Source organism: Corylus avellana, chromosome ca2 (assembly GCF_901000735.1).
Source record: "Corylus avellana chromosome ca2, CavTom2PMs-1.0".
Taxonomy (NCBI): domain Eukaryota; kingdom Viridiplantae; phylum Streptophyta; class Magnoliopsida; order Fagales; family Betulaceae; genus Corylus; species Corylus avellana.
Genome location: NC_081542.1, coordinates 17,196,361 through 17,211,623, shown reverse-complemented (window position 1 = coordinate 17,211,623; position 15,263 = coordinate 17,196,361). Strand labels below are relative to the sequence as shown.

Sequence of the window (15,263 nt, the reverse complement as noted above, 5' to 3'; positions counted from 1 at the left end):
TAAAAAAAGAGGTAACTTCATTAAAAACTCCTGAACTTTTACTCGATTTGATAAACCTCCCTCTAAACTTTAAAATATCTCAATTTGAACCTCTGAACTTTCAATTGCTCTCAATTTGGACTTCTCAGTAAAATTTAAAACGTTAAAAGAGAGATAATAATGTTTATACCCTTTGCTTTTTAAAAAAATTTCAAATTTACCCTTGCTTCAAATTTTTTTTTTTTTTTTTTAAAATCTGACCGTGACTTAAAAGGGGTCTAAATTAGGGGTATATTAGTCATTTTAGGATTTGCCGTTAAAAGTTAAGTGGTCTAAATTAATTGCAATTGAAAATTTAAAGGACCAGATTGAGAGATTTTAAAATTTAGAAGGAGTTTATCAAATCGGATGAAAATTTAAGGGTTTTAGTAAGTTATTCCTAAAAAAAAAATAAATTTGAAATTAAATATACAAAAGGCATAGGAAAGTTCCAATAGAGGCAACAATCCAACCAGAGAAGCCCATGAGCAGCAATGAAGGGGGCTTAATAAATAAACCGATGCTGATTGGCAAGTAAAGAATCACAAATGGAAACCATTTTCGTCAATCATTTAGCTCGTGTGAGGAAGAGCTGCAGTTCCATGGAAGTGCGTGAAGCATACACCCAAATCCCAATGGTTACACACAGAGCAAGAGCCAAGAGGGGAATGGGGAGGAGTAGGAGTAGGAGTAGTACAACACACGCTCTCTCTCTCTCTGACTGACACTCACACAAAGGCATCTTTATTAATTGTCGTGAGTGGGGGCGAGAGACACGCGGTGTGCAAGTGAGGCCCTACCATTTCCTGAGTTGGGTGCACTGTTCCCTCCCTATCTCTATCTCTCTCTCTCTCCCCCACACCCATGATCCATGTAGTGAGGTGAAGGATTATTATTAAAGATTTTCTTAGTGTGTGGGTGTGTGCACCATACAATACCCAATACCGTCTCAAACCACATCATCGTTGTGGACATCTTCCTCATCAGCATCAGCATCATCATCCATCCGAATTCCTCGCCCACTTGTCTCGCGGGATTCGTGCGCTTTTCCGACGCCACTGCCTTCCTCGTCGCCGTCGATATCTAGTAGTACTTCTTCAGAGCCGCGAGTAACGGGCAAGTACCTTTTTTTTTTTAATTAAAAGAAAAACATTATGGTACTTTGTTCTATGTTTTCTTCCAGAGCTTGTAGATGACTTGTTTTTGTTAATTAAGAAGTACTCAAGTGCAGTTTTAGATGTGGAAAGCTCGTTTCTCTCATGGTTCTGGGGGTTTTGTGCTTGATTTTGGAGGGTTTGGTGCTTAATTAAAGCTTTATTTGGTAGTTCGTAGTTCGAGTTTCTGGGGCTCTTTTTTGGCCGTTGATTCCGGAGGGTTTGGTGGTTGATTAAAAGCTTTGTTTGGTATGTGGGTTGCTCTTAATTGGAACCATGGTTGTGTTGGTGTATTGTTTCTGGACTCTTGGGGAAGAAGTGAAGCTGATTAGTTGAAACTTGGGGTTGATTCAATTATGGGTCTTGAGCGCTGATTTTGTTACTGGAATCGGATTTAAATTTCCGGGGTTGTGCTTCTTTGGTAGGGGGTTTAACTAGTGGATTTGGATCTTTTGGAATTTAGTGTTTGATTCATGGAGGCTAGATTTGGAGATGGAGCTCATCATATATATGCTATGAGTGCTGCGGATTTACGGGCTGTGGGGAAGAGGAATTCGGAGTGGGATTTGAATAACTGGAAATGGGACGGGGATCTTTTTATTTCTCACCAATTGAATCCGGTGCCGTCGGATAGTGTGGGCCAGCAGTTTTTCCCACTAGGGTCTGGGATTCCGGTGACTGGGGGCTCATCGAATAGCTCATCATCATGTTCTGATGAAGTGAATCTGGGAGCTGAGAAAGGGAAGAGGGAATTGGAGAAGAGGAGGAGGGTTATTGTAGTGGAAGATGACAATTCGAACGATGAAGAACCGGGTAACCTTACTTTGAAGCTTGGTGGACAGGGTTTTCGGGTACCTGAGAGGGAAGTAGGAAATTGGGAGGGAACGAGTGGAAAGAAGACTAAGTTTGCTGGGGGTACTTCAAACCGTGCTGTTTGTCAAGTGGACCACTGTGGAGCTGATCTGAGCAATGCCAAGGATTATCACAGGCGGCACAAGGTCTGTGAGATGCATTCCAAGGCCGGTAAGGCACTTGTGGGAAACATCATGCAACGATTCTGTCAGCAGTGTAGCAGGTAAGCATTTAGTTCTGGGATGCATTTTTAATTATATTTACAGTTGATATCTTCATAGTCACTTATTATCATCACATGGAAAATGTGCCTGGTAATAAAATGAAACATATGTAGTTGCCGAATTTCAATAAAGAATTATGATAAATGGTTACAGAGATATTTGCAACTCAAAATGCTCTTGGGATCTCCTGCACCTTGCGCAGATTTGGCTTAAGATAATTTTACCATTGGTTGCAGTTCCTTGTTATATCATCCTTTATGCAAATTCGTATTTTAGGAGCAATCTTGCTGTTTAAATGACTTCTTGTTAATTTTATTGGCAGGTTTCATGTACTTCAAGAGTTTGATGAAGGGAAGAGAAGTTGTCGAAGGCGTTTGGCTGGCCATAATAAACGGAGGAGGAAAACAAATCCTGATACTGTTGTTAATGGAAGTGCACTGAATGATGATCAGACTAGTGGTTACTTATTGATTAGTCTATTGAGGATACTTTCCAACATGCACTGTAAGTGACACTACACACTTGCACCGTAACAAAAAAAACTGATCCCTTCTGAATTTTTCTGTCTGATTCTTTGATATAATCTTGCTTTGCTGCTTGGTATGTTGTTTGCAATAATGGTGGATATGATGATACATCTTTGAACTTTTCTTTCTCCACACATAATTACTCTCCGTCCTGTGTAGCCCTTGCGGGAATGAACTGTTTGTAGGTCTGCTAGTTGACAGTTTCTTCTAGCTAGGTGTTTCTTTTGTATACTTGAGTTGTGCGTTTTGCACTTTTTAATAAATTGCATTTACTTATACAAACAAAGTTCTAATAGTTGACAGTGGAGATTATTAATATAATAGGAAAACTACTGTTAATTCAATAATTTTACATCTTGATTAAATCGTCTCAATATAGAAGCATATGGTGACGAACCAAATAAAGAATTGAGTGGATGAAAGATATAGGATTGTTTCTCAACTTGCAATACTGGTGATGAACCTTGCCTTTGATTCAAGTGAGAGAGAAATAAAGAGGCCAAGACATGTGAGAGTATCTAAAAATTGCATCTTAAATATAAGCCGATCTCTTCCAAATCCTGAAGTTTTTAACCTGCATACTTGGGGATTTGCCTTCCTATTGATTTTAACCTGCAAATGATGTCTTACTCGAGCAACAGCTATAGCTAAGTGATTCCAAATTGAAAGGATCTGTTTAAATATATATTTCCACACGGTGGATCCAATCTTTGCTCTAACTTTCCCACCAAATATTTTTGCCTCTCACCTAGCACTTTTATTTTATCTTTCATTTTTATTTTAATTAGCATAATTATGAGGATTCTATCTCACATCAATTGCCAACCAAGCCAACTGAGAGATATTACCGCTTAGATGCAATTTCGTCTCTTTTATCAGATGATAAGCACGTATAGCACATGCAATTATTATTGCACATTATCCAGTATTGTGAGATTGATTGTGAATTAATATAAAAGTAGGCAGATGTTACGCTGATTGAATTGGCAATCTTGACACATGAGTCTTGGTGGTCTTTGAAATTGTAATTCACCTTGCTAAAGTAGTCACTAATTACTAGAAAGTATTTTCTTTACTGTTATTACTTTCTCCCGATAACCACTTGTTTGGGAAGAAGGATAAGATGCAGCAGTGATTCTTTTGTTCTTGTTTTATTTTATTCTATATATTTTTTTGTGATATATATTTGGCATGATTAATGGGATGAGTGTCTTTGCCTTTCATGAACTGTAGCCAACAGATCAGACCAAACCACAGATCAGGATCTGCTGTCTCATCTTCTAAGGAGCATTGCCAGCCAAGCCAGTGAACATGGGGGGAAAAACATATCTGGGATTTTGCGGCAACCTCCTAATTCACTAAATGCTGGGACTCCACTTGGAAACTCCGAGTTGGTTTCTACGCTACTCTCAAATGGTCCTCAAGGCCCTCCAGGGCCTTTTAAACAACATCACCCTGTACCTGGAGCTGAAATGCCACGGCAAGGCCTGTGTGTAGATGATGCTAGGGATGGGGAAATACAAACTACCTCTTCTTCAAAACCCTGCATTCTGAACAGTCCTCCAGCTTACTCAGAAGTCAGAGACAGTACTGCAGGGCGGAACAAGATGAATAATTTTGACTTGAATGACACATACATTGACTTAGATGATGGGATGGAGGATGTAGAGAGGTCGCCTGTCCCTCTGACAGTGGGGACTAGCTCCCTTGACTCTCATCAGTCAAGTCCACCTCAAACCAGTGGACATTCAGATTCAGTGTCTGCCCAGTCACCTTCAAGTTCAAGTGGAGATGCGCAGGTATATTTGTGCTCCAGAATATGTCTCATCATATATACATACCTTCTCATTTCCCCTTCCCACTTTAACCGCTATCATTGTGTCTAAATATGTAATACTGGCATAGTGTTATGGAAGCAAGAGCGACATGCCTCATTTTTTATCATGCGTCTAGCCAGTATCATTCTGGACTAGTTGGTCTGAGAACTTGCAAACTTGTTATAAGAGGGGAGAGCTAAGGAAAGAAACATAATAAAAGAATTTTCTATTCAATGGAACTAAGAAGTGCACTTCTAATCCCTAGGGTTGGATAGGGTTGGGAACTACACCTTGTGCGGCCTCTTTTTCGGGATATCTTATAATTCATTATCAAAGGTTGCTTAATGTTGTTATATTCAGCACCCTGTGATTGTGTTTAGGACCCATGCCATTAGATATCCTTTTGACATGAGTTTGTATTCATCTGTTGTCATCTCACAATCTTTTGTTTACTAGTCCTTGTATAGAATCTGAAGTTGTCTAAGTGGTCTAGGTAACTGACTCTCATACTTACTTTTGTTTGCTGTCTTCCTATGAATAACTTGCACTTTTCCCCTAGTGTTAAAGCTGGTCCAAAATGAAGCATTTTTTTTTCTCTTTCTTCTTCTTCTTTTTCTTCTTATATTTATTTATTTTATTTTTATTTTTTATTTTTAATTATATTTATGGCATCAAGAGGTCACCCTCGTCTAACTTGCTTTCCACCACCATTTCAGAGCCGCACAGACAGAATTGTATTTAAACTATTTGGGAAAGATCCAAATGATTTGCCTTTTGTACTGCGAGCACAGGTAGTTTAAACTTCAAAATTTATGAGTACAATTGTTTTGCATTTCCCTCCTTTAATGATTGAATTATGTAAAATTTTTGAACTTCCAGATTCTTGACTGGTTATCGCACAGTCCTACTGACATTGAGAGCTATATTAGGCCTGGTTGTATCATTCTGACAATTTATCTACGACAGGCTGAGGCTGCATGGGAGGAAGTAAGCTTTGTGTGCATGGAACTGCTAATTTGCGTCTATGTTTGTGTGTGTGTTTCTCAATGGTTCTGACCTTATAAGTCTTGATTTGCTTTTTACAGCTTTGCTATGACTTGAGTTCCAGTTTGAATAGGCTTCTGGATGTCTCAGATGACTCTTTCTGGAGAACTGGATGGGTTTATATAAGGGTGCAGCAACAAATAGCCTTTATTTACAATGGTCTGTCAAATTTAATTAAGCAATGTGTCTATATTAGTGTGGGATAGCCACATTTCTGGTATGCACAATTTAGCATTCTTACCAAATTATTCGTGCTGCAGGTCAGGTTGTCATAGACACATCCTTACCTCTCAGAAGTAACAATTATAGTAAAATATTAAGTGTCAAACCTATTGCGATATCAGCATCTGAGAGAGCTCAATTTTTAGTGAAAGGCATTAACCTCACTCGGCCCGCCACAAGGTATCCATCATCATGCCTGTGAATCTTTCTTGTATCAGTCTTGAATCCCAATGCCCTAGAAGTGGTATTAAGCTGCATAAGAACTTTTACTTTTACTTTTTTTCCTTATCCATGTGTTTTATACTGGACCAGTGTGCTTCTAAAGATCCATTCATGTCCCATCTTTTTCCAGGTTACTCTGTGCACTCGATGGGAATTATTTGGTTGTGGAAAATACTCATGATTCTACAGAAAACCTTGATTACTTCGAGGGGGATGATGAGCTCCAGTGCATCAACTTTTCTTGCTCTATTCCTGCAGTGAATGGAAGAGGATTCATTGAGGTGCTGTTATATTCTATTTCTTGTCATCCCTCTTGGCCCATTGACCAACCCCCTGGCCCCCCATCCCTAATAATTGGGTTTACTTCTATAACTTTCTGAATTGTCAGCTGTAAATAATGTTTTTTCGTCCATTTTACCTTGTCATTATGCCGTTATGCTGTAAATAAGTAAATGCAATTATTCCATCCCTAATAATGTTTTTTCATCCATTCATCAATTTTTTATCCAGTAACTATGCAATAATTTCCTCTATCTGGGTGCGGGAACATATGGGGCCCATGTATCATTGATGGTGCAAAGTTCATTCTTGATTGTTTCACTATTACTGTTTATTAGCTAATTATTTATCATATTTAGAGAATAGCATGTAGAAGATGGATTTGCTGTTGTTCACTACTTCTGTCAATATTTTGGTTGGTAGCTATGGATTTATGGTAAAAATAGTAGAAAAAAGGCAGACATTGGAATCATGACTGCTTCTATCATCCTGTTTAACTGTTGTTTCTTTATTAAATTCTTTTTAAGAAAATGTGGAGAATTGATTAAAATATGCTGGGGCATATTTCTTGGCTTTCTTCTATACATGTCTTCTTTGTTATAGGCATGGCATACACATTTATGTTTGCATATATTCTCATACACACTGACTAGCTTTGACAATTTCTTAGTTCTTAAGCTGTTTAATCTTTGTTGATATTTCAAGCGTATGTGTACAATTCTACACAATGCCCATCCCTGTAAGCTGAGGTTTATGTTTTCTTGAGTTCATCCAGATTGATGATCATGGCCATAGCAGCAGCTTCTTTCCTTTTATAGTTGCAGAGGAGGATGTTTGCTCAGAGATCCGTGCCCTTGAGAGTGCATTGGAGTTCCATGAAACGAATGCAGATTTTGGGGAAGCTGGGAGAATGGAAGCAAAAAATCAAGCGTTGGATTTCATCCATGAAATAGGTTGTCTTCTTCATAGAAGTCAGTTGAAATCTAGATTGGGTCACTTGGATCCTAATGCAGACCTCTTTCCTCTTAAACGGTTCAAGTGGCTCATGGAGTTCTCAATGGACCATGATTGGTGTGCTGTAGTGAGAAAACTACTGGGCATCTTGCTTGATGGACCTGTGGGTACAGGAGAGCATCCTTCCTTGAATCTTGCATTTGTGGAGATGGGTCTCCTTCACAGAGCTGTAAGGAGAAATAGTAGGGCACTGGTGGAGCTTCTTTTAAGATATCAAGTTTCAGATGAATTGAGGTCAGAAAACAAGGCACTGGTTGGTGCAGGCGATGGAAGCTTCTTGTTTAGACCAGATGTTGTAGGCCCTGGAGGTTTGACACCACTTCACATTGCAGCCGGTAAAGATGGTTCTGAGAATGTATTGGATGCCCTAACTGATGATCCCAAAATGGTAAAATTTCCTCTGCCTAATTTATTTCTGAAAAGAAGTTATTTTAAGTTTGGACAAAATTTAGGCTGTGTTTTTGTTTCAACTTAAAATGTTTTCTAACGGAAAATATTTTTGATTGCAAGTATTTTCAGCAAAAAACACAAGTCAGTCCCATTCGACTCTATTATTTAATTGTTGAAATTGAACATAGCAATTACACGCCTGTGCGAGCACACGTTTATATTATGTATATATCTGTGTGTATATCTTAAGTAAAGACAATGGCTCTCTTTTTTGTTGTTGTTGTTGTGGTTTTCCTTTAATTTCTAGTTTCACCTTAAATATGACAATATGGGTGCGTCTGATTCAGGTGGGAATTGAAGCATGGAAGAGTGCTCGTGACAGCACAGGTTCCACACCAGAAGATTATGCTCGCTTGCGTGGCCATTACTCGTACATCCACCTTGTGCAGAGGAAAATTAACAAGAGATCTGCAGCAGGGCATGTGGTGGTCGAGATTCCGAGTGTTCTCGCAGACTGCAGTGCAAATCAGAAGCAAAATGATGAGCTGACAAGCAGCTTTGAGATTGGAAGGGCTGGATTGAGACGAAATCAGCAGCAGTGCAGGGTTTGTGATCAAAAACTGGCTTATGGAACAAGAAGCAGGTCTTTGGTGTACAGGCCTGTAATGCTGTCAATGGTAACCATTGCTGTGGTGTGTGTCTGCGTGGCACTTCTCTTCAAAAGCTCACCTGAAGTTCTGTATGTGTTCCGCCCCTTCAGGTGGGAACTGTTGGACTATGGGACATGCTGAGGTGCATTAACCCTGATTCTCATAAATATGTGATAGGTGTTTGTAATTGTAATTCTATGCGTTTTATATAAACTGTACGTAGAGGAGATTTCCTGTACAACCCAAGCTTTGGTTGGGTCTCGGGTGGAATAATATTATTGACATACTTACAGTGTTCACTGTCCAGTGTACTCTCCCTCAGGCTATCATCTATAGTGTTTATTCAAATAAGTGCATTCTATTCTCTCTCTCTCTCTCTCTCTCTCTCTGTGTAAGGGTTCCCCTTCGTATTTCTGAGATTTTTCCCGGTAGGATGAGTAAAGGAGCAAAAATGTATTTGGAGATGGAAGTTGTTTTCTTTCCATGGAAAAGATGTCTCTCTCTCTCTCTCTCTCATGCTTTTGCTTGGTGATGGGAAGATGGCAATATATTTGACGGTTGCTAACTTCTAGGTTTTAGTTGGTAAGGAAAAGTGAAACCAAGAATTAAAAAGCATTCATGCTGGTAGAAGAGGAATGGGTTACCATTATCGGTTTGGATCGTGTTGAGGCATGAGAGTATAAGACTAAAAGGGTAAATCTTAATTTAACTAATTTAATTAAATGAGTCAGATTTCAAACCCTAATTCGCTAATTTCGTGTTAGGTGTGTGTATGATTCGAATACACTAAATTGACACTTTTTAAAGTTTAAGGGTATGATTATAAAAGCGAGAAAAAAAATCAGAAATAGTAAGTGAAGTTTTTCCAAATTATTTAAATTAAGGAATACAGGTGGGAAGTTTTTGCATTTCAAGGTAGGAGATGGGCGGAAGGAGATGGGCGGAATATTCATCTATGGTTTGACAGTTGCATCCATATGGGATTCTCCTTAACAAAAATGGCTTTCGAACTGTGTATGATGATGGGAGTAGTTTAGAAGCTGTAGTCTCAAGTGTGTTGAAAGAGAAGAGATGGAGTTGGCAGCTGGCATGTTCAGACAACCTGGTCATTATACAGAGCAAATCTCTTTGCTTAACATTGGAGTGGAGGGTCAACCTAGATGGGATGTATCAAATAAAGGAATACTTAACAATGCAGACACTTGGGAAGCTCTTTGGGTGAAGCTCCCAAAGGTTCCTTGGTGGAGGATTATTTGGTTTGCTATGGCAATCTCAAAGCAAGCTTCTGTTCATTGGCTAGCTGTAAGGAACTCTTTAGCAACAGGGGGATGGGGATGTTGAAATGGGGTTATAAAGGAGATGTTACATGCTCTTTCAGTCGAAGTTGTATTGAGGATAGAAAGCATCACTTTTTTCAATGTGGTTTCAGTAGAAGAATTTGGAAAGAACTCTTACATTTGTGTTTAGTTGATGAAGTGCACACGGATTGGGAGGATATTTTACAATGGAGTCTGCAGAAATTAAAAAGCAGCACAATGAAAGCTGATTTTTGCAGATCAAGTTAGAGTGCTGCTATTTAACATATTTGGAAACAAAGAAATGACATAAGGCATGGAAATCAGCTTCGGGCAGAAGAAAAGGTTGTTCTGCAGATTAAATGGGAAATCAGACCAAGGGTTATTGTTGAGGACAAGTTTCAAAGAACTAGAGAGAATTTGATGTTATGCAGTATCTAGGTAATTCCTAACAGAATCCTTGTATAGAAGGTTCATTTTGATTTGTATATTGATTCATATAGATACTACAGGTTAGAAGCAGAGGATGCAATTTGTACAGAATCGAGTTCAGTTTGGATTGTGTAGGATGTGCATTGTTAGCTTGAGGTTATATGATGCATATTGCAGCTAGTTATCATAGTAATATAGCCAAAACAAATTTGTATAAAGGTCAAAGTTGCATATTACAACTTGAGAGAAGCATCTTAAATTACCTTCTTTCAAAGTTCAGTTTTGCTATGGCACATGCAAAAGCAGATGCAATGGCAAGTGGAATTGCAAGAAGAACAAGTGCTACAAAATCTAAATTATCATAGTAGTAGCCAAAATAACTTTGTATAAAGGCATTGATTGCTTTGCGCTCTCCATGTACTATTATTTCCTCCTCCATGTCACCGTATTGTGAAGCAAGGAAACCATTTAGGGACCAGGCAGTCGGGCAAATCCAGTAAGCCCAAATCCACCATTTGGGAATTTTCTGCGTGAGAAAATTTATCCCAGTCAGATAAGTTGAATTAAATCTTATTTCCAAACGAATCAGTTGTACTCTTATAAACAAAATGCAACTTGGAAATTAATAAATGAACTTCATGATGATAGGCCAAGTGTATGTGAATGTACAAGAGCAAGTAAAGATAGAGTTGGCTTAACTGGTCCGGGTATGAGGAACCCTGAAAACAAATTCAACATGGTGTACGAGAAATTTGCGAACACCGAAGCCACTACGTAACTTGGGGCCAACGAAACGAGCAGCATACCAAAATAAGTGTAGAAGAGGAACGTACAAAACACAGTATAGAAGTACCAAAACACTTTATATGCTGACCAGTAGAAATTTATTGCAGGATATGTGATTGTGGAGAACAAAAGTGCTTGAAGGAGTACATAAGGAATCTCAACAGTCACCTGCAACATGTGGAAGATCATCTGTATTCAATTTCCCTAGCTTTTAATTAGAGTATCATATGCTAACCTTTGGCTGTGCAAACAATATTGCTATTTTGTACCTGCGCAAATGCATATGCCCACAAGGAGTACATTCCAGCAAACCTTTCACGATATACAATAGTGCGTTCAGTGGCTACATATGGTTGAACACTTGAGCAGTTGCTGACTCCCACAAGCAGCATGAGAACGAACATCGATCCTATCATGTTGAAAATATCCTCTTCACGTACTCTGCAGAAGAAAAATCATAGTTTCAACATTTTAAATGGTGAAGATATAAATATATGGCCTTTATTGTTTGGAGTCCTAGACTGTTTTGGATAGGCATAAGGATATAAACCTTGGGTAGAGAACTCACCTTTTAAAACCAGTCTGCAAGGAGAGGGTGTCGAAGAGATTATATACACATGGTTAAGATTGTACTTGAGTTATGTGGGACACTTAGGATCATAATATATTACCACGCTCTACAATCGACATCTACGGTAGCCCATTCTATCAACACTACCCAATTGTAATCATTTCTCTTCTGGCGACTTAACTCATTTATCAGCACATTTTTTTAGATAATTAATGTGAATATTATTGAAAAAGCGCAGAGGGGTGTAACCCTAATGCAAAAATATACACAAGCGAAACCCCTACGAAATATACAAAAAGCACATATTCAAGAACTCTTCTATAGTCGCGACAACAATACGGTGGTGAGCCAACGTCCACAAGTGTAGCATAGATATCATATTCTTCCTCATCCCATCCACCAAACACTCCTTATCCTCAAAAGTTCTAACATTCCTCTCCTGCCAAATACATCAAGTGGTGCACAAAAGAACCATCCTCCAAATGACTTTAGAGATATCCTTGCCCCCCACCTAATTCCAACAAGCAAGCACGTTGCGGAAACTTTGCGGCATGACCCACTCAATACCGAACAAAGTAAAGACGTAGTTCCATAACCGAGTAGCCACTTCACAATGAATCAACAAATGATCTACGGACTCCTCATTCTTCTTACACATACAACACCATTCCACTATCATAATACCCCTCTTTCACAAATTGTCATATGTTAGAATTTTGCCAAGAGCCGCAGTCCACCCAAAAAATGCCACTCGCGAGGGCACCTTAGAGTGCCTTATACTCTTCCATGGGAACACCTCACAATCTAAAATGGACAAGTCCTTATAAAACGACTTCACCTCAAACGTACCCTTTTTAGACGAGGACCAGCGAATACGATCCGCATTACCATAAGAAATCTTACAAGAGTACAGCAGTTCAAAAAAAGACGAGACCATATCCAACTCTCAATCTTGGACGGAATGCACAAAGATGACATTTCACTCAACAATCCCATTCCTCCAACTAAAATTATCCTTCACCCACACTTCTTTGTACCTCGCACTAAACAGGGAAGGGAAAGCATGCTTCAACGGTTGACTGTCACACCAAATATCATGCCAGAAACGCACTTTCAATCCCAGCCCCACCTCAAACCTCACCCCTTTGGCAAAAGTATCCCAACCTCTTCTAATATGCTTCCACAAACCCACACCATAAGAACCCGACACCTCCTTTGAACACCACCCACTATCCTAATCTTCATACTTGGCTTTAATTAACTTGTACCAAAGAGCCTCACTCTCTGTCGCATATCTCCAAAGCCATTTCCCCAAAAGAGCTTGGTTAAACTTTTGCACATTCCAAATGCCAAGACCGCCAGCCTGTAATGGACGACAGATTTGGTTCCAGTTAACAAGATGCAATTTTTGTTCATCTCCCATTCCTCCTCACAGGAAATCTCTTTGAATTTTCTCAATCCTTTTGGCCACACTCATAGGAACAGGAAACAAAGATAAGTAATAAGTCGAAAGATTAGACAACGTACTCTTTAAAAGAGTTAACCGACCTTCCTTTGATAGATACAATTTCTTCCAACCTACTCAATTTCTTTGATAGATACAATTTCCAACCTCCCTTTGAGCTACATCTGCTCAAGCACACCATTCCACATTAACGTAGCTTTGTACATAGCCCCTAATGGCAAACCCAAATACTTCATAGGCAAAGCCATGACACTACACCCAAGAATATTAGCCAAAGCCCCAATGTTATCCACCTCTCCTATAGCAACAAGTTCTGATTTACCAAGATTAACTCTCAATCCCGAAACAGCCTCAAAGCATAAGAGAATAAGTTGTACGTCTCGGATTTGCTCAGGATAAGCTTCACAAAAAATCAAGGTACCACCTGCAAATAACAAATGAGAAATCACCAAATCTGAAAATACCCCTTCTCCCATAGAGAAACCTGACAATAAACCTTGCTCTACTATCGTAGTTACCATCCTACTCAAAGCCTCCATAACCAACACAAAAAGCAATGGCGACATCGGGTCCCCTTGCCGAATCTCCCGCGAACTATTAAAGAAACCCTCTGGCGTTCCATTCACCAAAATAGAGAATCTGACTGTTGAAATACACCATTCTATCCAATCCCTCCATCTCTCAGCGAACCCACATCTTTGTAGTAAATACAACAAGAAGTTCAGTTAACATGGTTATAAGCCTTTTCCAAATCCAATTTGCAAATAACACTTGGCACCCCTGATCTCATACGACCATCCAAACATTCATTAGCAATGAGCACATAATCTAATATTTGAAAACCACCAATGAAGGCGCTTTGAGAGTTAGAGATGATCTTTCTCAATACAGTTTTCATCCTAGTGGCCAAGATCTTGGATAAAATTTTATACACCCCTCCCACCAAGCTGATTGGCCGAAAATCCTTCACCTCCACCACATCCGCCTTCTTCGGAACCAAGGACACAAAGGTTGCATTCATACTCTTCACCAACTGATGTTTTTGATGGAATTCAGAAAAAACAGCCATAACATCGTGTTTCACCACAGCCCAACAAGATTGAAAGAAAGCCATGGTGAAGCCATCCGGTCCCGGTGCGTTGTCACTCTCCATACCTTTTATCACCTCCCAAACCTCCTTTTCCTCAAAGTCTCTTTCTAACCAATTTTTCTCCTCCTCATCAATGGATGAAAAAAATTGATTATTTATTCTAGGTCTTCAAGTGCTTCGTTCAAAATATAAGCTTTGATAGAACTGTACAATATGCTCTTTTACCTCTGTAGGATTATAGGACAAAACACCATTGATACGTAACGCTTCCATAAGATTCTACCTACGATGGGAATTGACCACTTTATGAAAGAACCGAGTGTTACTATCCCCTTCCTTCAACCACAACTCTCTCGATTTTTGTCGCCAATATATTTCCTCGCACAATAAAGTATTCTCCAATTCCTTCGACATATCAGCCATTTTAATCTTTTCTTCCTCTACTAAACCCCTAGTCTCTGCCGTAACATCCAACTCCAGATTACCTTCCAACAACTCCTTTTTTTTCCTCCCAATGTCACCAAACACCTCCTTGTTCCATTTTTTCAAATCCAGCTTAAGGGATTTCAACTTATTAACCAAAACAAAAACTTGGTAGGCCATCAAGCATATACGAATCCCACCAAGACTTAACCTTGTCAACAAAGCCTTCAGATGTTAACCACATATTCTCAAATTTAAAATACTTACTACCTCCACTAGATTCCCCACAATCCAGCAATAAGGAAAAGTGATTGGATAGTAGACGTTGAAGCTTTCTTTGTGACACCGCCAGATAGTGATCCTCCCAATCTGGTGAGAGTAAGAAACGATCAATTCTTGACCAAATTTCATCTTCTTGATTATTGGACCATGTAAACTGTCCCCCCACCAATGGAATATCCACCAAACCTTGCTCGGATATAAAATCTGAGAAATCCATCATGCCTGCAGAGTAGTTTGAGTCACTAGATCTCTCACTAGGAAAACACACTATATTAAAAGGAAAAATTACAGTTTACCCCTCCAAAGTTGACAACGTTTTTCAATTCGAACACCAAAGTTTCAATTTTTGCAATCCACCCTCACAAAGTTCCAATTTTTTTCAATTCGACCAATATTATCCCAAAATTCCCATATTGCCTCTAATTTTTATTCTTATTTTTTATAAAAAAAAAAAAAAAATTTGGGGTGCAAAAATGGCAAGATGGCCAAAGGGGTGGCTACGGCTG

At 39.1% G+C, this 15,263-nt stretch overlaps 1 protein-coding gene across 1 annotated transcript; it reads left to right on the top strand.

Moving 5' to 3' along the window:
- The first annotated feature begins 1,148 nt into the window (after positions 1 to 1,148).
- On the top strand, positions 1,149 to 8,777 carry LOC132168450 (squamosa promoter-binding-like protein 1). Its single transcript, XM_059579438.1, has 10 exons — positions 1,149 to 2,247; positions 2,571 to 2,752; positions 4,009 to 4,574; positions 5,309 to 5,383; positions 5,472 to 5,579; positions 5,678 to 5,795; positions 5,897 to 6,038; positions 6,211 to 6,361; positions 7,135 to 7,761; positions 8,111 to 8,777. Exons 1-10 carry the CDS (start codon positions 1,646 to 1,648, stop codon positions 8,552 to 8,554), a joined length of 3,015 nt encoding a protein of 1,004 aa, XP_059435421.1. The 5' UTR covers positions 1,149 to 1,645; the 3' UTR covers positions 8,555 to 8,777.
- Positions 8,778 to 15,263: the final 6,486 nt, after the last annotated feature.